The 27,514-nt window shown below is 44.9% G+C and overlaps 1 protein-coding gene across 1 annotated transcript in view; it reads left to right on the top strand.

Moving 5' to 3' along the window:
• Nucleotides 1–27,514, top strand: part of CNTNAP5 (contactin associated protein family member 5) — a 334,380-nt gene that overhangs the window by 264,258 nt on the left and 42,608 nt on the right. Inside the window, exons 14-18 of the mRNA XM_069982421.1 lie at nucleotides 11,407–11,557; nucleotides 17,155–17,282; nucleotides 17,368–17,538; nucleotides 24,119–24,337; nucleotides 25,317–25,556. Coding sequence (XP_069838522.1) covers nucleotides 11,407–11,557; nucleotides 17,155–17,282; nucleotides 17,368–17,538; nucleotides 24,119–24,337; nucleotides 25,317–25,556 — 909 coding nt within the window. The remainder of the gene's footprint in view (nucleotides 1–11,406; nucleotides 11,558–17,154; nucleotides 17,283–17,367; nucleotides 17,539–24,118; nucleotides 24,338–25,316; nucleotides 25,557–27,514) is intronic.

The raw sequence follows: 27,514 nt of genomic DNA, 5'->3' as shown, positions 1-27,514 counted from the left end.
GCTGCTGTGCTCCTGTGCTTCTGTGCTCCTGTGCTCCTGTGCTGCTGTACATAGAAGCGCAACAAATTGTCCTGACATCTCCGGATTAGTCGCGTGGAGCCCTGCGCCCCCCGACCTGAGCGTAGCTGGGGGCGCAGGAGGCCCAGCTGGGCGAGGAGATGAGACCTCAGAATACAGTAAGAGACCAGCAAGCAGACGCAATGGCCGGATCACACGCGGCTCTCTATATCTCTATAGGGTTGTAGCTGAGCTGAGTTTGTCATTTGGCGCAGCCCCCCCACACAGCAGATACGGGATTGGTATCTGATTAGGATAATAATGTGGCGTTCCCCTTTAATCTTTTGGGGGAGTTTATTCAGTCTGCATGAGGAGAAGAGAGAAGCATACTGTATGTCAGCAGATTTCTCTTTTTATATGGGTCTTCTGAGACTTTCCTATTCTCCTGGGTTTAGGATGGGCTATTCATATCAGATCAGTGAGGGATGGATCTGAGCTGCAGTACCAGGAGCAGCCACCACAGACTGTATGGCGCTGTGCTGGGCAAACAATCAACAGATCGCAGCGATATAGCTCCATCAATCAGCTGAACAGTGGGAGAGTGGACCCTTCAGGTCTAACCATGATCCTAAAGATATAAGGTCCCAGAAGACCCCGACATCATGAAGACCCCCCCGCTTTCTAATGGACCAATAATAACTTCACCTGAAGACTACAAATACTTTTTGAGTTCCTTGATGCATTGTAGCCATAAATCCAACAATCCCAGTCCTGACATGTCTGTGTACCTGACAGCTAGAAATGGAGGCAATGCAAAGACTAAATACAGCGCCTGGCGGCTATAATGCAGAAAGCATACTGTAACCCTGACTACCTGGAGCACAATCCTTTATCAAGTAGAGATTTAAGGGGCACTCCGGCAATACTCTTTTTCTTTCAAATCAACTGGTTTTAGAAAGTTATATAGATCAGCTTATCAGCTGCTGTATGTCCTGCAGTCTGTAAGTCTGACACAGTGCTCTCTGCTGCCACCTCTGTCCATGTCAGGAACTGCCCAGAGCAGGAGAGGTTTTCTATGGGGATTTGCTTCTGCTCTGGACAGTTCCTGACATGGACAGAGGTGGCAGCAGAGAGCACTGTGTCAGACTGGAGAGAATACACCACTTCCTGCAGGACATACAGCAGCTGATAAGTACTGGAAGACAGGAGATTTTTTTAATAGAAGTAAATTACAAATCTGTATAACTTTCTGTCTCAAGTTCATTTGAAAGAAAAAGTATTTAGCTGGAGTACCCCTTTAATCTAAACTCATATCTACCTATCAGATTAGTGTATCCATGAGAGCTGGAATCTGATTGGCTGCCATAAGCCTCGCCCATTCTGTTGTTTCAGTATATGAGGAGTTTTATTACATTGTTACAAATAGTCCGCAGGCTGCGCCCCCCTTTATTGTCAATGGCGGACGCGCTCCTCTATAATTCGGCGTCCCCGCATGGCGGCTGATGGTGTCTCCGCGCGGCGGCTGATGGTGTCTCCGCGCGGCGGCTGATGGTGTCTCCGCACGGCGGCTGATGGTGTCTCCGCGCGGCGGCTGATGGTGTCTCCGCGCGGCGGCTGATGGTGTCTCCGCGTGGCGGCTGATGGTGTCTCCGCGTGGCGGCTGATGGTGTCTCCGCGTGGCGGCTGATGGTGTCTCCGCGTGGCGGCTGATGGTGTCTCCGCGTGGCGGCTTGGAGCTGCGCAGTAACAATGTTAAATTTGGTGGGGATTTTGCGGCTATCCTCTGTGATAAGAAGTCTGCGCCCCCCGCTGCCGGCGTGTAATCAGCATCGCTATTACCAGGATTAGAACACAAAACAATCCATCTCAGGATTTATGGAGCACAAAGGAAAGTTTTGTGTTATGTTCTGGAGGATCTTACTATGCAAATGAAGGTTCCGAGTTCAGAGCGGCAAGAGATAAATGAGACGGGAACAAGCGGAGGCGGCGGCGGCGGCGTTCCCTCACTCCGGCTAGTGCCGACACTTCATCTCAACCTTCTCTCATGAAGCTTTAAAGGGGCGGTTCACAAAAAAAATTCTTTCAAATCAACTATTAAAAAATCTCCAGTCTTCCAGTACTTATCAGCTGCTGTATGTCCTGCAGGAAGTGGAGTATTTTCTCCAGTCTGACACAGTGCTCTCTGCTGCCACCTCTGTCCATGTCAGGAACTGTCCAGAGCAGGAGAGGTTTTCTATGGGGATTTGCTTCTGCTCTGGACAGTTCCTGACATGGACAGAGGTGGCAGCAGAGAGCACTGTGTCAGACTGGAGAGAATACACCACTTCCTGCAGGACATACAGCAGCTGATAAGTACTGGAAGACTGGAGATTTTTATATAAAAGTAAGTTACAAATCTGTATAACTTTCTGACACCAGTTGATTTAAAAGATGTTTTTTAACCCTTCCTATATAATTTGTCAAGGAGAGACATGACAGCCCACACTTGGAGCTAGCAGTGGGAATGCTTTTCGAATTTCTTGAAGTCCAGGAATGAATGGTTTGTGCAGTATGGTTAGTGACCACCGGGGGCACCCCATCATGTCAGTGACTCCCTCCATGGCTTTTTTATTCAGCCATGCACATCAGAGAGGAAGGACAGGTGGACTCGCCAGCACGTATACCCTCAGGACAGCTGTTTCACGCCCACTGGCGCTTCTTCCTGCTGAGGAGGAAGAAGTACCAGTGGGCGTGAAACGGCTGTCCCAAGGGTATACGCGCCTGTGAGTCCACCTGTCCTTCCTCTCTGATGGGCATGGCTGAATAAAAAAGCCTCAAGCCTGCAGATTCGGTGAGTGCCCTGTGATCTTTGTCTCACATGACTATTGTTTGATTCCTGCACTATTACTGGGAGCCCCTCCAGCATCGGCGTTCTGGCTGCATAGTCCATCACACCTGAAGTGCTTTATTACACCCTCTCTGGACTCACTGTAACACCTTTATAACTTCAATTCTGCAGCCTTTGTGAACATAGCAGAAGTCTGAATGCAGCTCTGGAGTACAATATGTGTACAGTATGTGTATCAGTTCTCATCCTATTATGCAGATGTGAAGTATAAAATGTCAAGTAACTTTGTTTGCCAGTCTGAGCGCTGAGCTGCACAGCCGCCCCGGGTCCATACAGAGCAGCAGATCTCAGCTTCCGGGTAGAGAAATGTAAATAATAAGGAGAAAGTGGAGCAGCACTCGCCACAAGTCACATCTAACATCTCGCCGTCTCTTCCTTTCTATTACTCTTGGTCACAGAATTCAGGTCAGATCAGCTGCGTATATTTGGTGGCGCTCCCTGACTCCTACCCTATAGTCGCCGCTCACACTCCCCCTCCGGATAGCCGTGACCTTAATTGAATCGCAGTCACCTCAATCTCACAACAAGAAGAAAGGGACTTTGTCCAAATGAGTCCGAGGAACCTGGTGGGATGAGGGGGGCGCCGGGGCCGGGAGCTCTGAACTCCATATATTGCCAGGAAGAAGAAGAAGTGGCTGATGGGAAAGATGACCGACTCGTCCAGGCTCACATCACTGGATAGGGGAAAAGTTCTGGAAGTTTCTTATTCAATGTGAGTTTTGTTATTTCCAGATCTCTGCTTTCTGTCAGTGACCGATTATATTTGTGTTTACATGCGGGAACTGTCCAGAGCAGCAGCAAATCCCCATAGAAAACCTCTCCTGCTCTGGACAGTTCCTGACATGGACAGCGGTGGCAGCAGAGAGCACTGTGTCAGACTGGAGAGAATACACCACTTCCTGCAGGACATACAGCAGGTGATAAGTACTGGAAGACTGTATAAATTTGTATAATTTTCTGACACCACCAGTTGCTCCTAATTATTTTTTTCCCAGAGTTCCCCTTTAAAACTTGTATATAGCACAAACAACAATACAGAGGCAGCAGGTTCTGGCTGCTATTACAGCAGAGCTGGTGCACTATAAAGCACCAATGACCCGGAAGACCCTGACTCCTGTGCTTGGCCACCATGGCCGCCCCTGGATCATGTCACCATCAGGACATCCTAAACACTGGTGACTTCCAAAGCCCCAGCCTGGTCACCATCACGAGGTTTCACGTCCTCTATGAGTTATAGTGAGTCCAACATAACTTACCTCCAACTTCCAGCTGACTCCTGAGCCGCCAATGCATCCAGTGCAGGGCTGTGACAGTGTCTACTAGGGATGGTCCGAACCCTCGGTAATGATTCACGCTGTCTGCCCGCTCTGTGCAGTGGGCGGATCCAGCGGGAGGACGGCCTGGAAAACTGGGATACAGCCATAGCCATAGGCTGTATCCCAGTTTTCCAGGCGTTACTCCCGCTGGATCCGCCTGCTCCACGGAGCAGCCAGACAGCAGGAATCTGCTGTCGAGCGTTCGGGTTCATACGAACCCGAACCTCGGAAGGTTCGGACCATCCCTAGTGTCTACAATGGGTTATTTATCAGTACTCGCTGCATATTTAATTCAATTCTATAAATTTATAATGATGTGAATGTCCAGACAAAAACTCTAAGTATTGTGCTAACTGCTAAACACAGCGAATCCTTCATCCACAAAGAGTCATCCTCCAGGAAAGGAAAAACCTCAGTGGAGGAAACCCCTGGAGAACCATGGCAGCAGGATTGTCCTGCCATTGGGCTTATTGCCTTGTTACCAGATCTTCACTGACAACATCACCCAAAAGACATTCAAGAAATATAAGACATCTAGATATTCAGGTTCCCTGTAATGTCTGGTTCTGTGCAGGTTCCCTGTAATGTCTTGTTCTGTGCAGGTTCCCTGTAATGTCAGGTTCTGTGCAGGTTCCCTATAATGCCTGGTTCTGTGCAGGTTCCCTATAATGTCAGGTTCTGTGCAGGTTCCCTGTAATGTCAGGTTCTGTGCAGGTTTCCTGTAATGTCAGGTTCTGTGCAGGTTCCCTATAATGTCAGGTTCTGTGCAGGTTCCCTATAATGTCAGGTTCTGTGCAGGTTCCCTATAATGTCTGGTTCTGTGCAGGTTCCCTATAATGTCTGGTTCTGTGCAGGTTCCCTGTAATGTCAGGTTCTGTGCAGGTTCCCTATAATGTCTGGTTCTGTGCAGGTTCCCTGTAATGTCAGGTTCTGTGCAGGTTCCCTGTAATGTCAGGTTCTGTGCAGGTTCCCTGTAATGTCAGGTTCTGTGCAGGTTCCCTATAATGTCAGGTTCTGTGCAGGTTCCCTATAATGTCTGGTTCTGTGCAGGTTCCCTGTAATGTCTGGTTCTGTGCAGGTTCCCTGTAATGTCAGGTTCTGTGCAGGTTCCCTATAATGTCTGGTTCTGTGCAGGTTCCCTATAATGTCTGGTTCTGTGCAGGTTCCCTATAATGCCTGGTTCTGTGCAGGTTCCCTGTAATGTCTGGTTCTGTGCAGGTTCCCTGTAATGTCTTGTTCTGTGCAGGTTCCCTGTAATGTCAGGTTCTGTGCAGGTTCCCTATAATGCCTGGTTCTGTGCAGGTTCCCTATAATGTCTGGTTCTGTGCAGGTTCCCTGTAATGTCAGGTTCTGTGCAGGTTCCCTATAATGTCAGGTTCTGTGCAGGTTCCCTATAATGCCTGGTTCTGTGCAGGTTCCCTGTAATGTCAGGTTCTGTGCAGGTTCCCTGTAATGTCAGGTTCTGTGCAGGTTCCCTATAATGTCAGGTTCTGTGCAGGTTCCCTGTAATGTCAGGTTCTGTGCAGGTTCCCTGTAATGTCAGGTTCTGTGCAGGTTCCCTGTAATGCCTGGTTCTGTGCAGGTTCCCTGTAATGTCAGGTTCTGTGCAGGTTCCCTGTAATGTCAGGTTCTGTGCAGGTTCCCTGTAATGTCAGGTTCTGTGCAGATTCCCTATAATGTCAGGTTCTGTGCAGGTTCCCTGTAATGTCAGGTTCTGTGCAGGTTCCCTATAATGTCTGGTTCTGTGCAGGTTCCCTGTAATGTCTGGTTCTGTGCAGGTTCCCTGTAATGTCTGGTTCTGTGCAGGTTCCCTGTAATGTCTGGTTCTGTGCAGGTTCCCTGTAATGTCTGGTTCTGTGCAGGTTCCCTGTAATGTCTGGTTCTGCATACTGTATGGATATTCACAGGTTCCCTATACTGGATGTTCATAGTTTCCCTATACTGTCGGGTTCCCTATACTGTCCAGTCACTGACTCCCTACACTGTCCGGTCACTGACTCCCTATACTGTCCGGTCACTGACTCCCTATACTGTCCAGTCACTGACTCCCTATACTGTCCGGTCACTGACTCCCTACACTGTCCGGTCACTGACTCCCTATACTGTCCGGTCACTGACTCCCTATCCTGTCCGGTTCCCTATACTGTCCGGTCACTGACTCCCTATACTGTCCGGTCACTGACTCCCTACACTGTCCGGTTCCCTATACTGTCCGGTCACTGACTCCCTATCCTGTCCGGTTCCCTATACTGTCCGGTCACTGACTCCCTACACTGTCCGGTCACTGACTCCCTACACTGTCCGGTCACTGACTCCCTATACTGTCCGGTCACTGATTCCCTATACTGTCCGGTCACTGACTCCCTATACTGTCCGGTCACTGACTCCCTATCCTGTCCTGTTCCCTATACTGTCCGGTCACTGACTCCCTATACTGTCCGGTCACTGACTCCCTATACTGTCCGGTCACTGACTCCCTACACTGTCCGGTCACTGATTCCCTACACTGTCCGGTCACTGACTCCCTATACTGTCCGGTCACTGACTCCCTATACTGTCCGGTCACTGACTCCCTATACTGTCCGGTCACTGACTCCCTATACTGTCCGGTCACTGACTCCCTATCCTGTCTGGTTCCCTATACTGTCCGGTCACTGACTCCCTACACTGTCCGGTCACTGACTCCCTACACTGTCCGGTCACTGACTCCCTTCAGGCTCTTTGCAGGTGTCAGACCTGCTGGACGTTGTGTCCGAGTCTCTTTGTGTCTATGATGTATAATACATTGAGCTTTATAAAGTTTGAGGAGACGTAGCGGCAGCCGCATTGTGTCGCCTGACTGCAGCAGCCAGGAGACTCAGCAAGTTTTCGGCATATATTATGGGGGCAGGAAGAGCAGCTATTACTCACCATCCACCATCACAGGCGGCTGCTGGACGCTCCATAACCCCGGATGACAGCAGGAAGGTTATTACTCCTCTCTGACTTTGAAAATTGAATTTTAGCTTTTCTGGTGCTGAGCACCTGCACCTGCTCACCTCGCTCCAACACTGAGTGCCCCCCAACACCGAGTGCCCCCCACACCGCATCCGCCCACCAACACTGCAGCCACCCACCGCAACCTTGTCCAAACAATGAACAAATCTGCAAATATTTCCTGATACAAACAACAGTGAGGAAAAATTCTAATGCTGATCACATGATGAAGCCCGGTAATACTGATCACATGATGAAGCCTGGTAATACTGATCACATGATGACACCTGGTAATACTGATCACATGATGACACCTGGTAATACTGATCACATGATGAAGCCCGGTAATACTGATCACATGATGAAGCCTGGTAATACTGATCACATGATGAAGCCTGGTAATACTGATCACATGATGAAGCCTGGTAATACTGATCACATGATGACACCTAGTAATACTGATCACATGATGAAGCCCGGTAATACTGATCACATGATGAAGCCTGGTAATACTGATCACATGATGAAGCCTGGTAATACTGATCACATGATGAAGCCTGGTAATACTGATCACATGATGAAGCCTGGTAATACTGATCACATGATGACACCTGGTAATACTGATCACATGATGAAGCCTGGTAATGCTGATCACATGATGAAGCCTGGTAATACTGATCACATGATGAAGCCCGGTAATACTGATCACATGATGACGCCCAGTAATACTGATCACATGATGAAGCCTGGTAATACTGATCACATGATGAAGCCCGGTAATGCTGATCACATGATGAAGCCCGGTAATGCTGATCACATGATGAAGCCTGGTAATACTGATCACATGATGAAGCCTGGTAATACTGATCACATGATGAAGCCCGGTAATACTGATCACATGGTGAAGCCCGGTAATACTGATCACATGATGAAGCCTGGTAATACTGATCACATGGTGAAGCCCGGTAATACTGATCACATGATGAAGCCCGGTAATACTGATCACATGATGAAGCCTGGTAATACTGATCACATGATGAAGCCTGGTAACACTGATCACACGATGAAGCCTGGTAATACTGATCACATGATGAAGCCTGGTAACACTGATCACATGATGAAGCCTGGTAATACTGATCACACGATGAAGCCTGGTAATACTGATCACATGATGAAGCCTGGTAACACTGATCACATGATGAAGCCTGGTAATGCTGATCACATGGTGAAGTGCAGTATTTTGTACTTTTAACAACATAGGAGGAGTTGTGATAGTGTTCAGCTGCACCAGGGATCTCGCAGCTATCAGTTTTCGTATCGGGCTCATGCAGAGTCACCAATAATCCTAATAAACAGCTGCGCATTATTTTCCAACAATCTGTATACAAATGCTGATCCCAAAAGATTTGCTGCCAAAGTGTTTTTTAAACCTGCAAAACGATATAATAAAGTGTATAAGATGTCACCGTTGTGGCCATAGTCCTTATCATTGTGCTCCTTGTAGAACGTCTGGAGGCCGCGTCCTGAGTCTGGGGTTCGCTTCCCGCCATCCCGCGCAGCGATTCTGTAATAACTTCTGAGCAATCAGGAGAAGTGGAGGGAGCTGCAGCAGAGTGACCCCTAAGTGACCCGTATAATGGAGGACACAATGTATTCCTTATTTAATCCTGACGCCATTCAGCCTTTGGCTTCCCGGTGGCTTATACCGTATCGATGGCCATCAGCCTGGAACATCTAATACGGGATTGACATTCTGCTGGCGGACAGAGGTGTCCTGATTATTGACTGAGCATTTCTTAATCTTGTAGTTGTTATTTATCAGCAGCTATAAACTCCACCAATATCTGTAACCTCCAACCGGAGTCCGGAGCGGACGGAGAGAAGGAACCTATCTGTCTGTCTGTCTGTCTATCTATAAATCCAAAAAGGCAGCGGCACTCCAGCAGGTAGTGAAAATCCGTGGAAAAGTTTATTCACATCCCAAAAAACAAGCAAAGAAAGCGACGTTTCTGACCGCAGCAGCGGTCTTTTTTCAAGCTCTTGCAGTATTATAGTAGTTATATTCCTGTATATAGGAGCAATATTATAGTAGTATATTCCTATATATAGGAGCAGTATTATAGTAGTTATATTCCTGTATATAGGAGCAGTATTATAGTAGTTATGTTCCTGTATATAGGGGCAGTATTATAGTAGTTATATTCCTGTATATAGGAGCAGTATTATAGTAGTTATATTCCTGTATATAGGGGCAGTATTATAGTAGTTATATTCTTGTATATAGGGGGCAGTATTATAGTAGTTATATTCTTGTATATAGGAGCAGTATTATAGTAGTTATATTCCAGTATATAGGAGCAATATTATAGTAGTTATATCCCTGTATATAGGGAGCAGTATTATAGTAGTTATATCCCTGTATATAGGGGGCAGTATTATAGTAGTTATATCCCTGTATATTGGAGCAGTATTATAGTAGTTATATTCCTGTATATAGGAGCAGTATTATAGTAGTTATATTCCTGTATATAGGAGCAGTATTATAGTAGTTATATTCCTGTATATAGGAGCAGTATTATAGTAGTTATATTCCTGTATATAGGGGGCAGTATTATAGTAGTTATATTCCTGTATATAGGAGCAGTATTATAGTAGTTATATTCCTGTATATAGGAGCAGTATTATAGTAGTTATATTCCTGTATATAGGGGGCAGTATTATAGTAGTTATATCCCTGTATATAGGAGCAGTATTATAGTAGTATATTCCTGTATATAGGAGCAGTATTATAGTAGTATATTCCTGTATATAGGAGCAGTATTATAGTAGTTATATTCCAGTATATAGGAGCAGTATTATAGTAGTTATATCCCTGTATATAGGAGCAGTATTATAGTAGTTATATATAAATCCATAATCCCTGTTATAGAAGTTATTCGTTACTTTTTGTTCTTTATAGGAGTTTGCTCTCTATATAATATCACCCAACTAGAGATGATGAACAGTTTCTGATAATGGTGAAATGAATTGTTTGCCAGTAATTAATCTGAGGAATAACAAGGTGACGTTTGCTCATTTATAATATGTGACTAATGTTCCGCATTACTCCGGTGAATATGTAAATTAGCCTCTTTAGTTACACAATGTCTTGAAAACAATCAGCATATTTGTTATCTGTATTGGTTGGGAGATCCATCAGCCGTCATTACTGATTACCCTTCACGTTGCCGTCAGGCTCCACCGATATCTCCGGACTCTTCAGGTTTCTCTTTGTTGACAGAGCCTCATCAGTGTTATCTCCCTGACAGAGTGTTCATGTAATTATACATTGTCACAGGCTGCTGCTATATACACTGCCAACACATCTGATCTCACACAACGATTCCAGGAAAGAAGGTTGAATCATTGTAGCATTAAAAGTTTCTTTTATGCTTTCATTGTATATCACATTGCTGGTTTAAGAGTTTTTATTGCATTTATTGTTTTTGACGCTTTAGTTGATTTTTTTTTTTGTGTGTTTAAAAGGAAACTTCAGCAATTTTTTTCTTCTAAATCAACTGGTGTGAGAAAGTTATAAAGATTTGTAATTTTCTTCAATTTAATAATCTCCAGTCTCCCAGTACTTATCATCTGCTGTATGTCCTGCAGGAAGTGGTGTATTCTCTTCAGTGTGACACAGTGCTCTCTGCTGCCACCTCTGTCCATGTCAGGAACTGTCCAGAGCAGCAGCAAATCCCCATAGAAAACCTCTCCTGCTCTGGACAGTTCCTGACATGGACAGAGGTGGCAGCAGAGAGCAGTGTGTCAGACTGGAGAGAATACACCACTTCCTGCAGGACATACAGCAGCTGATAAGTACTGGAAGACTGGAAAATTTTAATTAAAAGTAAATTGCAAATCTTTCTGACACCAGTTGATTTTAAAGAAACCGCTTTTTCCCTCTGGAGTACCCCTTAAATCTCCATCCAGTTAATAGTTGACATAGGAATCCACATAGCAAAAAACTAGGCACTATTGTTACCGTCCGATGTCACCACCTTGTACATAGGGATAAGCTGTTATTTGTCTGCGCGGTCTGCGGTATTACTATACCGCTGTATGGTGATAAGAGGAGGCCGCTATGGTATTGTTGCTGAGATGTTTCGTGTATCACCTTGATGATGTCGGATTTCAGTGTGTGACCCCTGTAACCTCCAGTCCGGTAACGTGTCTGTGTTTGGGTGTTTGCAGATGGAGCCCCCTTCACCTGGTGGATCGGCAGAGGCAATGAGAAGCACTCATATTGGGGAGGGTCCCTACCCGGGCAATGCACCTGTGGCCTGGAGGAAAGCTGCATAGACATGAGACATTACTGCAACTGCGATGCTGACAGGAGTGAATGGTAAGAGCCCATCCCGCAGCACTGAGATACATATATATATATATATATATATATATATATATATATATATACAGTAGATATATATATATATATATATATATATATACAGTGGTGCCTTGGATTACGAGCATAATTCGTTCCAGGGCCGTGTTTGTAATCCAAATCCACTCTTAAACCAAAGCAAATTTTTCCATAACAAATCATAGAAATGCAGACAATTGGTTCCACAGCCCAAAAATAATGATTATTCTGAACAACATGTAAAACAAATGAAAAAAACATTCAGAAATAGCAGAATATGTGATATTATAAGTTACTGTACAGTAATGGAGAGGATGGGAAACTCCAGGGCTGACAGACTGCAGGGAGCATGAAGGAATGAGCAGGGCAGATGTGGGCACATACATGCAGCGCTCTCTGTCCGGGGAGAGAGGGGTTACAGCTATGGAGAGATTACCTCCACAGTCCTGTCCCCTGATGCAAGCCCCAGCCTGAAGTGGATCTGCTATGATTTGGAAGGTGAGGGAGACTTCTTGGGTCAGAGTACAGTGATGTAGACCCCGCTATACAGACCATGGCCCTCTTCCACTCGCCCTACCACCCAGTACAGGGAGCTCTTAAACCAAAGCAATGCTCTTAAACCAAGTCACAATTTTGAAAAACTGTGAGCTCTTAAACCAAAACGCTCTTAAACCAAGTTACTCTTAAACCAAGGTACCACTGTATATGTATTGGGCATGTGCAGTAACAATCCAGGGTGAGACCAAGCTGTTACAGTGAGATTTCGGATGTATACACTGTATAACCATACAGCAGCCATAAGGGACAATGCATAATAATAGATTCTGTATCGTACATGATAAAGTGACCCACTGTATGGGAGTCCGCCAGGTGTAGCAGCATATACCATGGCGATGTTCAGTATATGAAGAGAAGCTTTCTTAGTGCCCCAAATATTCTCCTAAATACAGCGCCATCATAGTTATAGACCCACTGCATGTGCAGCAAACCCTCAGCTGTGAAAGGATCAGATATCGGGTCTATTGGTAAAGGAGAATATCAGAGAGCTGCAGAGTCTGTTATACTCATTCAGCTGTATTAACAACGCAAAAAATCTCTGTAAAGATGTCTCCATGGTGGAGCTCACCTTTAAGAGTCTCCATGGTGGAGCTCCCCTTTAAGAGTCTCCATGGTGGAGCTCCCCTTTAAGAATCGCCATGGTAGAGCTCCCTTTTAAGAGTCTCCATGGCAGAGCTCCCCTTTAAGTCTCCATGGTGGAGCTCCCCTTTAAGAGTCTCCATGGTGGAGCTCCCCTTTAAGAGTCTTGGACACTCGGACACTTCTTGGAGATGTGCAGAATAGTAGGACTGTTGAGCTGTTTTTGGAGTTCCCTAATGTGTCTTGGCTCTAGGTACAGGTGATATTTCCCTCGCCCTCTGCTCCGGCTGGCCGGGTGATCTCGCCCCATTTGGCCTCCTGATATAAAATGTCTTCAGATTTGGAGCCAGGCTGAGATGTTGGATCTGTAGTTTGCGCTCGGCCTGGAGGACTGGAGGGCAGTGAGGACGTTCTCTTCTGGGAATTGTTATAAGAACAGAAGAACCTTCTTTCTGATAAAGCTGCGGCCCCTGGGGAATTGGGAGGGAAGCCACCGCCACCATCACTTTAAGAAAAACTCTGTTTCGCCAACTAACAGGAGCAATAAGAATCCGGGGCAGCAGCGGTGGTAATGCTGCAAAAAAACAACGAAAACTCCAGTTCTATTAAAGGGACATCCCCCCAAAAATGCACAACTCTCTCCCCGACTGTTTTCAGAATCCTGCAGGGAACACAGGGTTAATCTCATGCTGAGCGATGCTGCAGGGACGGGGGACCTTCCGGCATCCAGCTGTTGCACAACTACAACCAGTGGCTCTAGATGTGGCAGATCTAAAGCTCCATTCACCCCCTGGCAAAGCTCGTGCAGACGTACAGTGCTGCCTTTTGTCATTTACAATTTACATAGATAATGCACAACTCCAACTCCCATCATGCCCTGATAAATCTGTTGCACAACTCCAACTCCCATCATGCCGTGATAAATCTGTTGCACAACTCCAACTCCCATCATGCCCTGATAAATCTGTTGCACAACTCCAACTCCCATCATGCCCTGATAAATCTGTTGCACAACTCCAACTCCCATCATGCCCTGATAAATCTGTTGCACAACTCCAACTCCCATCATGCCCTGATAAATCTGTTGCACAACTCCAACTCCCATCATGCCCTGATAAATCTGTTGCAAAACTACAACTCCCATCATGCCCTGATAAATCTGTTGCAAAACTACAATTCCCATCAGCCAGAGGGTGTCGGGGCATGCTGGGAGTTGTAGTTTTGCAACAGTTGGGGGGGGGGGCGTAGGTTGGGGAATGCTCTCGCTTTATGGCAAGGGTTTTCTGCGCTGTGCGTTTGCTGTGACTTGTAGTGCGTCCCTTTGTTTCTTTATGATGTAGAAGAAGAAAGAATACTACATAATTGCATTTAAGAAATGTTAAAGAGGAACCCCTGCAAATTTTTCTTTCTTTCAAATCAACTGGTGCCAGAAAGTGCCAGAGATTTGTGAATGACTTCTATTTAAAAAAAACAAAAACAAACTTCAGGCTGCCCGGACTTATCAGCTGCTGTATATCCTACAGGAAGTGGTGTATTCTCTCCAGTCTGACACAGTGCTCTCTGCTGCCACCTCTGTCCATGTCAGGAACTGTCCAGAGCAGGAGAGGTTTTCTATGGGGATTTGATGCTGCTCTGGACAGTTCCTGACATGGACAGAGGTGGCAGCAGAGAGCACTGTGTCAGACTGGAGAGAATACACCACTTCAGGACATCCAGCAGCTGATAAGTACTGGAAGAAAGGAGATATTTCTATAGACGTAAACTACAAATCCCTGGCACTTTCTGGTGCCAGTTCATTTGAAATATTTTTTTTCCCCGCTGGAGTACCCCTTTAAAGTAGATTTGGAGCAGTCGTCCTGGTGTGTCCCAGTCTAGCATGGATCACAGTCTCGTACAGTAAATAAATGCATCATTTTATATAGGAAGAAGTAAGATTCTGCTCCCAATTCTGATCATTTCTATGAATAAACCATAAAGTCGTGGCCTTGTTTTATTCATGGGATCAGCTGCATTAACACACGAGATCTCAGAGCTGCGCTCCCTCAATGTGATAAATATGGAAGAATCTTTGTGAACAAAAGAAACAAATGAAGAAAATAAGGAGTGTGGAGAGAAGCGCGTCGGAGGCGTCTGCTCCAGCCCGGCGCTCCTTCTCGTCTCCGTTATTACCTGCCCCGTGTTATATCAGATGTCAGCCCTCCGCAGCTATTCTTAGACGTCTGTAATATTGCATCAAAGTCTCCTGTAAATCCTGGGGAATTGTCAATCACATGTTCAGCCGCGTATATAGAAAGGAGGAAGGAATTGCAATGAGGCCGCGCTGTGTCTGAGTGTAAGCTCTTGGGAGCGCTTCACTGTCACCATTATTGCTGGTCTACCAGGCCCACTTGGACGGCACATGTAGCAGAGCTGAATGTATACGTTAAAAGGGGACACTGGTGAAAATATTTTTTCTTTCAAACTAACTGTTGTCAAAAAGTTATATAGATTTGTAAATTATTTTATTTGAAATTCTCTAGTCTTCCAGTACTTTTCAGCTGCAGTATGTCCTGCAGGAAGTGTTGTATTCTCTCCAGTCTGACACAGTGCTCTCTGCTGCCACCTCTGTCCATGTCAGGAACTGTCCAGGGCAGGAGAGGTTTTCTATGGGGATTTGCTGCTGCTTTGGACAGTTCCTGACATGGACAGAGGTGGCAGCAGAGACACCAGTTGATTTAAAGGATTTTTTTTGCCTGAGTACCCCTTTAACATTTTAGAAATGCAGTGTCACCAGATGATATGCCAGGCACCATCAGCTCTGCTCCATCCTGAGTAAATGGTGATTGTTACTGTGTGTAAGGAGTTGTGGCCCCCGAGCAGCCGTCCAGTCATCTGTAGAATGGGTCGCACAGTATTTGATGTTTAACCTTTTAGAAATGTTTTTGGATGTTGATTCTATAAATCTTTGCTGCACATTCCCTGTGGTGACTGACGCTCCTTTCTCTTCTGTTCTTTCGATCTTCCCCTTTTCCTCCCTTTTTTTTTCCCTCTCTTCTTTTTCTGTTCTTCTTCCCATTTCTTCTCCCTGTCTTTGTTCTCCCTGGTTCTCACCTTTGTCATTCTTCTTTCCCATCTTCTCTTTGTCTTCCCTTTCTCGTTTCTCTTCTTTCGTCCTCGTCTCATTTTACCTTTTTTTTTTCATAATTTTTATGATTTTTATATTTTTTTCTATTTTGCTTATATATTTTCTTCTTGCCTTTATCTGTCTTTGTCTTCCATTTTCTTCTCCTTTATTTCACCTTTCTCCTCGTATTCCTTCTGTTTCTTTTTCTCCTTTATGTACTGTTTTTCCTCTTTTTCTTTGCTTCTTACCTTTTATCCCCTCTTTATGTGCTGATTACTTTCTCGCCTCTCCTTCTTCTCCCTTCTCCATCATGATTTCCTTTCCTCTTATTTCTCCTTCTCTACGTGCCCTCATCTTCCTCTTCTTTTCCCCCCATTCCCCTCCCCCCCTTTTCTCCTAATCATCTCGTTCACCTTCTTTTTATTCCATTATTCTTTTCCTCTTTGCCCTTCTCCCTGCTCTATCCCCTTTCCCACCCATCTTCCTTTCCCCTTCTTTTTCTTTTCTCCTTCTTAATCCTGTTTTACTTATTTTTATTTCTTTTTTCTCATCACCCTCTTCTCTTCTGTTTTCTTTTACTTCAACTGTACGATTCCCTCTTTTCATTCTTGCACTTCTCCTTCTCTTCCTCTTTTTCTACTCATTTTTCCTTTTCTACTTCCCACCCCTCCCTCCTTTCCTTCCTTCCTCCCTCCCTCCCTCCTTCCCTTCCTACCTTCCTCCTCCCTTCCTTCCTTCCTTCTTTCCTTTCTTCCCTCGTTCATCCCTCCCTCCCTTCTCCCATCCTTCCTTGCTCCCTTCCTTCCTTCCTTTCTTCCTCCTTCCTCCCTCCATCCCTCCTTCCTCCTTCCTTCCTTCCCTCCTTCCTTCCTTCCTTCCTTCCTTCTTTCCTCCCTCCTTTCCTTCCTTTCCTCCTTCCTTCTTAAACCACTTGCTCCCTTCCTTCCTTCCTTCCTCCCTTCCTTCCTCCCTCCCTCCCTTCCTTCTTCCCTCCCTCCCTTCCTTCCTTCCTCCCTCCCTCCCTCCTTTCCTTCCTTCCTTCCTTCCTTCCTTCTTTCCTCCCTCCTTCTTTCCTTCCTTTCCTCCTTCCTTCCTTAACCCCTTGCTCCTTCTTTCCTTCCTTCCTTCCTTCCTTCCTCCTTTCTTCCTCCTTTCCTTCTTCTTCTGTCTTTTTTTCTTTCTCTTCTTCCCTAACTTTCTTCTTTTTCTTCACTTCTGCTTTCTTAATTTCCTCCTCCCCCTTTCCATCCTCGCTCTTCTTCTCGATCCTCTTCTTCTTCTTCTCCCCCATATTCTCATTCCTCTTCTTCTATCCTCCTTGTACTATATCCTGTAGGACAAATGATGTTGGATTTCTTACCTTTAAAGAACACTTACCGGTCTCACAGATTGTGATCACGGACACAAACCGATCGGGCTCGGAGGTCGCCTGGAAGGTGGGATCTCTGCGCTGTTATGGGGACAGTAAGTATTTCCCCTCTCTCTATTTCCCTCTGAATTCTCTGCAGTTGCAGCTTTATAATTATATATTTTTTCTCTTATTTCCTAGGAAGTTTTTGGAATTCGGCCTCTTTCACCTCCGGAGTTTCTTACCTTTATTTTCCCACCTTCCATGCGGATTTCAGCATTGACATCTCATTTTTCTTCAAAACCACAAGTTCATCTGGAATCTTCTTGGAAAACCTTGGGGTCAAAGACTTCATAAGGATTGAGTTAGTCTGTAAGTATTTCAAGGAATTCTCAGAGCCGAGTTATCTGTGGCAAATACCTGTGTTATATCAGAAGAACAAAGGGGGGGCAGTGATGTCATGACACCTGATGACATCACCACATTGCTTGTATGTGTCAGAAATGTAAGGCAAGTGGATTCCCAGTGAGTGTTCTACCATATTGAAGAGGAAGGTTGGTTCGTGCTGACAGTGCTTGTGCTGAGTGTAGAAGAGATATGGAAGGAGAATTGTAACAAGTAGGTAGTGCAACAAAACTTTATGGAATCAACTGTGTATGAGATTATGAGTTCCATGTTGTCCACAGTAGATATGGTGTCACATGGTAATATTTTACCACTTTTGTGCCCGATTGCCACATAAGACAGAAGGGACACATTTGTTCCATGACACTTTAGCCACTTTTCTAATTGAGATGGCACCAACCAGGACTAGGCCCCCTCTTTCCAAGGGTCCCATAGTGGCTGCATGGTCTATGTCTTCAAAAACAGAAGAATATCCTCATCACATGTCTTTCTTAAAACTTCACTTCTTTATCAGATTCCATTGAAAAACACAGAATACTATTACTCTTGTGCAATCTTGGGTAGCAGTCAAGAATCAACACATTTTGGACCCTTTATTGGCACTCCACGGTCACGGTATGGTCTACTTCTTGCTGCTGACGTGAATTCTTGCATACTTACTAACAGGCCCAACTTTGGCAAAAAAAACAACTTTAAACTGGACTACAAAAAAGGCGGGGTGATGGAAACCCAACGCCAAATCTGTAAACTGGACTACAAAAGAGGTGGAGTGATGGAGACTCAACGCGAAGCCTATGATCTGGACTACAAAAGAGGCGGGGTCATGGAAACCCAATGCCAAATCTGTAATCTGGACTACAAAAGAGGAGGAGTGATGGAGACCCAATGCCAAGTCTGTAAACTAGACTGCAAAAAAGATGGAGTGATGGAAACCCAACGCCAAATCTGTAATCTGGACTACAAAAGTGGAGGAGTGATGGAGACCCAATGCCCAACCTGTAAACTGGATTACAAAAGAGAAGGGGTGATGGAAACCCAACGCCAAATCTGTAAACTGGACTACAAAAGAGGTGGAGTGATGGAGACTCAACGCGAAGCCTATGATCTGGACTACAAAAGAGGCGGGGTCATGGAAACCCAACGCCAAATCTCTAATCTGGACTACAAAAGAGGAGGAGTGATGGAGACCCAATGCCAAGTCTGTAAACTAGACTGCAAAAAAGATGGAGTGATGGAAACCCAACGCCAAATCTGTAATCTGGACTACAAAAGTGGAGGAGTGATGGAGACCCAATGCCCAACCTGTAAACTGGACTACAAAAGAGAAGGGGTGATGGAAACCCAATGCCAAGTCTGTAAACTGGACTAAAAAATAGGAGGGTGATGAAGACCCAATGCCAAACCTGTAATCTGGACTACAAAAAAGATGGAGTGATGGAGACCTTACACCAAGCCTGTAATCTGGTCTGTGAAAAGGGCAGGGTGATAGAAACCCAACGCCAAACCTCTAAACTGGACTATGAAACAGGCAGGGTGATGGAGACCCAACGCCGAACCTGTAAAATGGACTACAAAGGAAATGAAAGAGATTGGGGGGGGTTATAGATCATTTTGAAGCTATGGTTTTACCATAATTCTGGAAAACCTTCAATTTAAGGACTTGGTGTGGGTTCCAGATGACAGCCCCCCATTAATGTGTCTTCTGATATCTCTCAATGTTGTGTTGCTGTGTGGCTGTATTGCAGACCCGTTGGTTGTGTCGCCCCCGGATCTCTCAGCCCCAGCGATCAGTAGACACATTTAATATTTATGGTACTTTATCTAGTAGAGATGCAGCTCTGCTGCCAAAGTTTCATTACTATAATAGCTGCAGCACTGGATGCAATAAAGTGGGGCCCCGAGGCCCGTAAACTCATTAAACAAATGATACATTTTGTGAGAGCTAATCGCTTCCTAATGAGGTTTGATATAATGATAATTGCTCATCAAAGTCCAATTCTGTGGGTTTTTCATTTTTGTGGACATAAAATTTTAAATAAAATAAACAGTCGTAAAGCAGACCTTCAGACACTGCTCGCAACTTCCCACCGCGCCAAACTTGTAAGCAACAGGAGAAAAGTTTGAGAACTTCCTAAATAAGTGCGGCTTGTCATCAGGCGAGCGCCGTGTAACGTGCAGAGGCCTCTGGGCTTCTCCCTCTACAGATTACCGAGACAGGAGCCGCCATGGAGGAGATAGAGAGTCAAGCTGTACAGGGTCCGGGCACAGACACTTTCCAGAATGACCCGAGCCGCTGCATCACATTAGGATTGTGTTTCTGAAATCTAACACTAATGGTAAAGACACTGAGCGGAGACAGTATACACAGTATATACCCCACCCTGTGCACAATGCTGCCACCAGTGAGGCCTGTAAATAGTGCTGCCACCAGTGAGGCCTGTAAATAGTGCTGCCACCAGTGAGGTCTGTAAATAGTGCTGCCACTAATGAGTCCTGTAAATAGTGCTGCCACTAATGAATCCTGTAAATAGTGCTGCCCTCAGTGAGGCCTGTAAATAGTGCTGCCCTCAGTGAGGCCTGTAAATAGTGCTGCCCTCAGTGAGGCCTGTAAATAGTGCTGCCACCAGTGAGGCCTGTAAATAGTGCTGCCATCAGTGAGGCCTGTAAATAGTGCTGCCCTCAGTGAGGCCTGTAAATAGTGCTGCCCTCAGTGAGGCCTGTAAATAGTGCTGCCATCAGTGAGGCCTGTAAATAGTGCTGCCCTCAGTGAGGCCTGTAAATAGTGCTGCCCTCAGTGAGGCCTGTAAATAGTGCTGCCCTCAGTGAGGCCTGTAAATAATGCTGCCATCTGTGAGGCCTGTAAATAGTGCTGCCCTCAGTGAGGCCTGTAAATAATGCTGCCATCTGTGAGGCCTGTAAATAATGCTGCCATCTGTGAGGCCTGTAAATAGTGCTGCCATCTGTGAGGCCTGTAAATAGTGCTGCCCTCAGTGAGGCCTGTAAATAGTGCTGCCATCTGTGAGGCCTGTAAATAGTGCTGCCCTCAGTGAGGCCTGTAAATAGTGCTGCCATCTATGATGCCTGTAAATAGTGCTGCCATCTATGATGCCTGTAAGTAGTGCTGCCATCTATGATGCCTGTAAATAATGCTGCCATCAGTGAGGCCTGTAAATAGTGCTGCCATCAGTGAGGCCTGTAAATAGTGCTGCCATCTATGAGGCCTGTAAATAGTGCTGCCATCAGTGAGGCCTGTATATAGTGCTGCCATCTATGATGCCTGTAAATAGTGCTGCCATCTATGAGGCCTGTAAATAGTGCTGCCATCTATAATGCCTGTATATAGTGCTGCCATCAGTGAGGCCTGTAAATAGTGCTGCCATCTATGAGGCCTGTAAATAGTGCTGCCATCAGTGAGGCCTGTATATAGTGCTGCCATCTATGAGGCCTGTAAATAGTGCTGCCATCTATGAGGCCTGTAAATAGTGCTGCCATCTATGATGCCTGTAAATAATGCTGCCACCAGTGAGGCCTGTGGGGTGAGGTGGTCCTGCAAGAAGGGGACTGGTTTCCTTTAGCTCCGCCCTTGTGCACGCCCCTGCTTTTCTCTAGCTCCTCCCCTGCCTATGAAGCGCAGGGGCAGGTCAGCATCACAGTCATCCATCCTGATGTCAAGATCTGATCTGCTGCCCCGGCAGGATGACTACAGATGAGCGCAGCTCTGCAGGCGCCCCGCGGCTCCCCGCTCACACAGGTGGATTATATATATATATTTTATCAGAGCTTCTGATTCTCTGCTCCGTCTGCGTCCGTGGAGAACGCGTCACCCTCACAACTAAGGAACAGATTTGGTTTCTTTTTACACGTTCAAAAATAGAAACTGGATTGAGATTGTGAAGCGGCTGCCGAAGCATCTGGCGAAATGTTAACGTTTAATCTCTTATTACTCGGTGTATTAGAGGTGAGATGGTAACAGTCTGTCGCAGCTTCACGCCTCGCCAGCCAATCACAACGCTGTTACTGCAATCTATCAGGGATGCCTGGATACTGATGACGGGGCCGACCACTGGGGGCGCTCTCTACTCTCTGTATAAACTCCATAGTACTGACTGTGGCTCTCCGGACCGTGTATGCCCTGACTGACAGCTGAAGACGTGATGGGAGTTGTAGTTGTGTTACACACTGTAAAGATTTTTTAGCATTGTTTTGCATTAGATTTCTCAGGGCATGATGGGAGTTGTAGCCCTCGGCGTCTGTAAATGTTTTGCAGCTTTGTAGTTTTTCTGCAGATTTCTCAGGGTTCACAGCATCTGGGAATGTTTTGCAAGAGTTTTGTCAGAACGTGATGGAAGTTATAATTATTACATTATATTCCAGAGCTGCAATCACAGTGCTGCTTCTTATAGGAGACAGTCAGTAACCTTGCTATCCGGCACATCCCTATCAGATAGGGTGAGCTCTTATAATACATAGGGCATCCCTAGGGCATGTGTGCAGTGGCTCCAGGTCTCTTAAAGGGTAGTGTGTGCTGAAGATATGCTTCCCCCACCAATGCTGTGTGGCTCTGTGGGCCCTTTTCCTGTCTGTCTCATCTGAGAGCAGCTTATTCTCTGCCTGCCCTGACCTCCAGCTTATTCTCTGCCTGCCCTGACCTCCAGCTTATTATCTGCCTGCCCTGACCTCCAGCTTATTATCTGCCTGCCCTGACCTCCAGCTTATTATCTGCCTGCCCTGACCTCCAGCTTATTATCTGCCTGCCCTGACCTCCAGCTTATTCTCTGCCTGCCCTGACCTCCAGCTTATTATCCGCCTGCCCTGACCTTCAGCTTATTATCTGCCTGCCCCGACCTTCAGCTTATTATCTGCCTGCCCCGACCTTCAGCTTATTATCTGCCTGCCCTGACCTCCAGCTTATTATCCGCCTGCCCTGACCTCCAGCTTATTCTCCGCCTGCCCTGACCTCCAGCTTATTATCCGCCTGCCCTGACCTCCAGCTTATTATCCGCCTGCCCTGACCTCCAGCTTATTATCTGCCTGCCCTGACCTCCAGCTTATTATCCGCCTGCCCTGACCTCCAGCTTATTCTCTGCCTGCCCTGACCTCCAGCTTATTCTCTGCCTGCCCTGACCTCCAGCTTATTCTCTGCCTGCCCTGACCTCCAGCTTATTCTCTGCCTGCCCTGACCTCGGGCTTATTATCCGCCTGCCCTGACCTCCAGCTTATTATCTGCCTGCCCTGACCTCCAGCTTATTCTCTGCCTGCCCTGACCTTCAGCTTATTATCCGCCTGCCCTGACCTCCAGCTTATTATCCGCCTGCCCTGACCTTCAGCTTATTATCCGCCTGCCCTGACCTCCAGCCTATTATCCGCCTGCCCTTACCTCCAGCTTATTATCCGCCTGCCCTGACCTCCAGCTTATTATCCGCCTGCCCTGACCTTCAGCTTATTATCCGCCTGCCCTGACCTCCAGCTTATTATCCGCCTGCCCTTACCTCCAGCTTATTATCCGCCTGCCCTGACCTCCAGCTTATTATCCGCCTGACCTTCAGCTTATTATCCACCTGCCCTGACCTTGGCTTGTCCTCCAGCTCTGACCTCTGCCTGCTCTATGTCTTACCTGCTCTATGTGTCACCTGCTGCTATTAGGGAGTACATCGGGTAATGACCTGTACAGGGATTAGCGGGTTAACTCTAAGGGGCTCTTTGGACTCTTCTTCACACTTTGCACGAGATCAGAAGTGAATTTCTGGTTTCTATCATGGACGCTTTGTGTCACCAGCTTTATGCAGACCCTGAACAAGCAGGGATGCTGGGTGATTTCAGCTCTGAAGCCTACAGAATGGTGACCAAAGGGTTTGATCCTTTGTTTTTCTTGGTTACTTTTTGCCTCCTCTCTTCTCGGCTTCTGGTGACATCATCAGCTGAACAGAAAGAAGAACAAATTGTTAAAAGACAAAGAGAAATAATTCGGCAGCATTTGAATAATAACCTTTCAGAAGCGGCTGCCGCAATGATAACATAATGAGCACAATTTAACAAATGGCGGCAGTGGCGGCGGCTTCTCGCAGCGATTCGCGCTGTGTGGGAGGACGCCGAGCACTTCACACCAACATGTTTGTGATTTTTTTGCTCTTCTTTCACATTTAACAAATTGTTCATCCGACACTTTTTTGTTTTATAAAAGTCAAGAAGTGCAAGATAAATGGAGGACCCAAAAAGTTACTTCAGAGCTGAAAGCCGAATGCTACAAGTCACAGAGTGGCTGTCAGTGACATCCTTTGACCGCCCATGACAGCCGATGTCACACATGGACCCCATTAAAGGGACAGAGCAGTAATATTCCTATTGTGGGTGATACTGTGGGCTCCTATATATCACAGTCACAGGACTCTTCCCTCTGTGTAGTATGGATGCCTTGGATTAGAATGGTCGGGATTTTGTGGGTGTATAAAATACATATATACTTTTTGTTGTAAACATGGCCTCAGACAGGGGGGGGCGCTGTTGTATTTTTCCATTGACCGTCACACTGACTGTTTCCCCTCTGCAGCCCCCTACCAGGTGACGTTCTCCTTTGATGCGGGTCTGGGGCCCCTGGAGGTGTCTCTGCAGTCGGTGGCGGCTCTGAATGACGGTCAGTGGCATCACCTCCGAGCCGAGAGGAATATAAAGGAGACCAGTCTGGTGATAGATACCCAGCCCAGGAAACTGGTGCAGAGTCTGTCTGATGGGCGAGTGCGGCTTCAGGCCAACACCCAACTGTATGTAGGTGAGTGGGGCCATGGGCGTAGCTACCATAGAGGCAGGGTAGGCAGTTGCTATGGGGCCCGTGCAGGAGGGGGGGCCGGAGAAGAAGGTAAGAGCGTGTGTCCTTCTGCTTAACCACTTATGTATTGCAGCGTGTAAGTGACCCAATGTTTACTTATATGCTGCAACACAAAAAAAGGGTTAACAGGCAGAAGACAGAGATCTCTGTTTCACTGCTCTAATAACCCCTGACCTCTGTTCTCCAGCTGGCAATCAAGTAGGAAAGAAAAATGTGCAGAGCTCCTTGCAGAGGTAAGGGGTTATCAGTACACCAGCAGTAAAGCAGATATACACACACACACACAGTGCTTTGTGTTGTGCTTAGGGGAGGGGGGCCCCTTAAATTTTTTTGCTATGGGGCCCCATGAATCCTAGCTACGCCCCTAAGTGGGGGATCTCCCCTGTATGCTGCACAGTCACCCCACACTACACACTGGTCTATAGTACATATGCAGAGTATATATACATGGTATAGTATATAGTACATATGCAGAGTATATATACATGTTGTAGTTAGTATATAGTACATATGCAGAGTATATATACATGGTATAGTATATAGTACATATGCAGAGTTTATATACGTGGTATAGTATATATATAGAGAGTATATATACATGGTATAGTATATAGTACATATGCAGAGTATATATGCATGGTATAGTATATACTATATATAATGAGCATATATATATATATATATATATATATATATATATATATATATATACACAGTTTAGTATAAAGTACATATGCAGAGTATATATATAGTACAGGATATAGTACATATAAAGAGTACGGTATATATACATGGTATAGTATATAGTACATGTGCAGAATATACATATATATAGGTATATATACTAGGTGGAGTGTCATGGTGGTCCTTCGCCATGATGAATGACTGCTCCGGGTGTAATAATCTTCTCTGCCTCCTCCAGGGGGGACGTCGTCCCGGCAGAAGGGGTTTGTGGGGTGTCTGCGATCTCTCAAGTTGAATGGACAAACTGTAGACCTGGAGGAGAAGGCGAGGGTGACCCCGGGGATCAGGCCGGGCTGCCCGGGACACTGCAGCAGCTACGGAAACTTATGTCACAACAACGGGAAGTGCCTGGAGAAACGCAACGGGTACACCTGTGACTGCACTTACTCCGCCCACGAGGGACCGTACTGCAGGAAAGGTGAGGAGATCCGCTGCATTACTGCCACCTGTCCATATGGGTCATACTGCCCCAGGGGGAGGGGGTCACCACTGGTAATGTATAACATATAGCGTATAGTGTATAACGTATAGAGTATAATGTATAGAGGTATTATTTATAGCATCTAATGTATAGCATATAATGTATAGCGTATAATGTAGAACATATAGAGTATAATGTATAGAGGTATAATTTATAGCATCTAATGTATAGCATATAATGTATAGCATATAATGTATAATGTATAACATATAGAGTATAATGTATAGCGTATAATGTATAACACATAGCGTATAATGTATAGTGTATAATATATAGTGTATAATGTATAACATATAGCGTATAATATATAACATATAGCGTATAATGTATAGTGTATAATATATAGTGTATAATGTATAACATATAGCGTATAATATATAACATATAGCGTATAATGTATAGTGTATAATATATAGTGTATAATGTATAACGTATAGCGTATAATGTATAGAGTATAATGAATGGCATATAATGTATAGCGTATAATGTATAGCATATAATGTATAGGGGTATAATGTATAGTGTATAATACATAGCATATGGTGTATAGTGTATAATATATAACATATAGTGTATAGAGATATAATGTATAGTGTATAATATATAGCATATGGTGTATAGTGTATAATATATAACATATAATGTATAGAGATATAATGTATAGAGTATAATGAATGGCATATAATGTATAGCGTATAATGTATAGCATATAATGTATAGGGGTATAATGTATAGTGTATAATATATAGCATATGGTGTATAGTGTATAATATATAACATATAATGTATAGAGATATAATGTATAGTGTATAATATATAGCATATAATGTATATAGATATAATGTATAGGGGTATAATGTATAGCTTATAATGTATAGTGTATAATATATAGCATATAATGTATAGAGATATAATGTATAGTGTATAATGTATAGGGGTATAATGTATAGCTTATAATGTATGGTGTATAATATATAGCATATAATGTATAGTGTATAGCTTATAATGTATAGTGTATAATATATAGCATATAATATATAGCATATAATGTATAGTGTATAATGTATAGGGGTATAATTTATAGTGTATAATGTATAGGGGTGTAATGTATAGGGGTATAATGTATAGGGGTGTAATGTATAGGGGTATAATGTATAATGTATAGGGGTGTAATGTATAGTGTATAATGTATAGCATATGATGTATGTAGATATAATGTATAGTGTATATTGTATAGCTTATAATGTATAGAGGTATAATGTATAGTGTATAATGTATAGTGTATAATGTATAGGGGTATAATGTATAGTGTATAATGTATAGTGTATAATGTATAGGGGTATAATGTATAGTGTATAATGTATAGGGGTGTAATGTATAGTGTATAATGTATAGTGTATAATGTATAGGGGTATAATGTATAGTGTATAATGTATAGGGGTGTAATGTATAGGGGTGTAATGTATAGGGGTATAATGTATAGTGTATAATGTATAATATATAGCATATAATGTATAGTGTATAATATATAGGGGTGTAATGTATAGTGTATAATGTATAGGGGTATAATGTATAGTGTATAATGTATAGGGGTGTAATGTATAGTGTATAATGTATAGTGTATAATGTATAGTGCAGGGCCGGGACAAGGAGTTTTGGTGCCCTAGGCAGAGAAGGCAAATGGCGCCCCCCCCCCCCCACATTAGAATTGGTTCTCCTCGCACAGTATAATGCCCTGAATGTACCCCCACACTGTATTAAGAGCCCCAATACATACAGTAGTTACCTTATAACACTATTTCCACCATACAGTGATTACATATTACATGAAAACTGCACTGAACAGAACAGAAAGATATCCCCAATGATACCATTCCGTAATACCGCCACACCAT

Source organism: Dendropsophus ebraccatus, chromosome 9 (genome assembly GCF_027789765.1).
Source record: "Dendropsophus ebraccatus isolate aDenEbr1 chromosome 9, aDenEbr1.pat, whole genome shotgun sequence".
Taxonomy (NCBI): Eukaryota; Metazoa; Chordata; class Amphibia; order Anura; family Hylidae; genus Dendropsophus; species Dendropsophus ebraccatus.
This window is presented reverse-complemented; position numbering and strand designations above follow the sequence as displayed.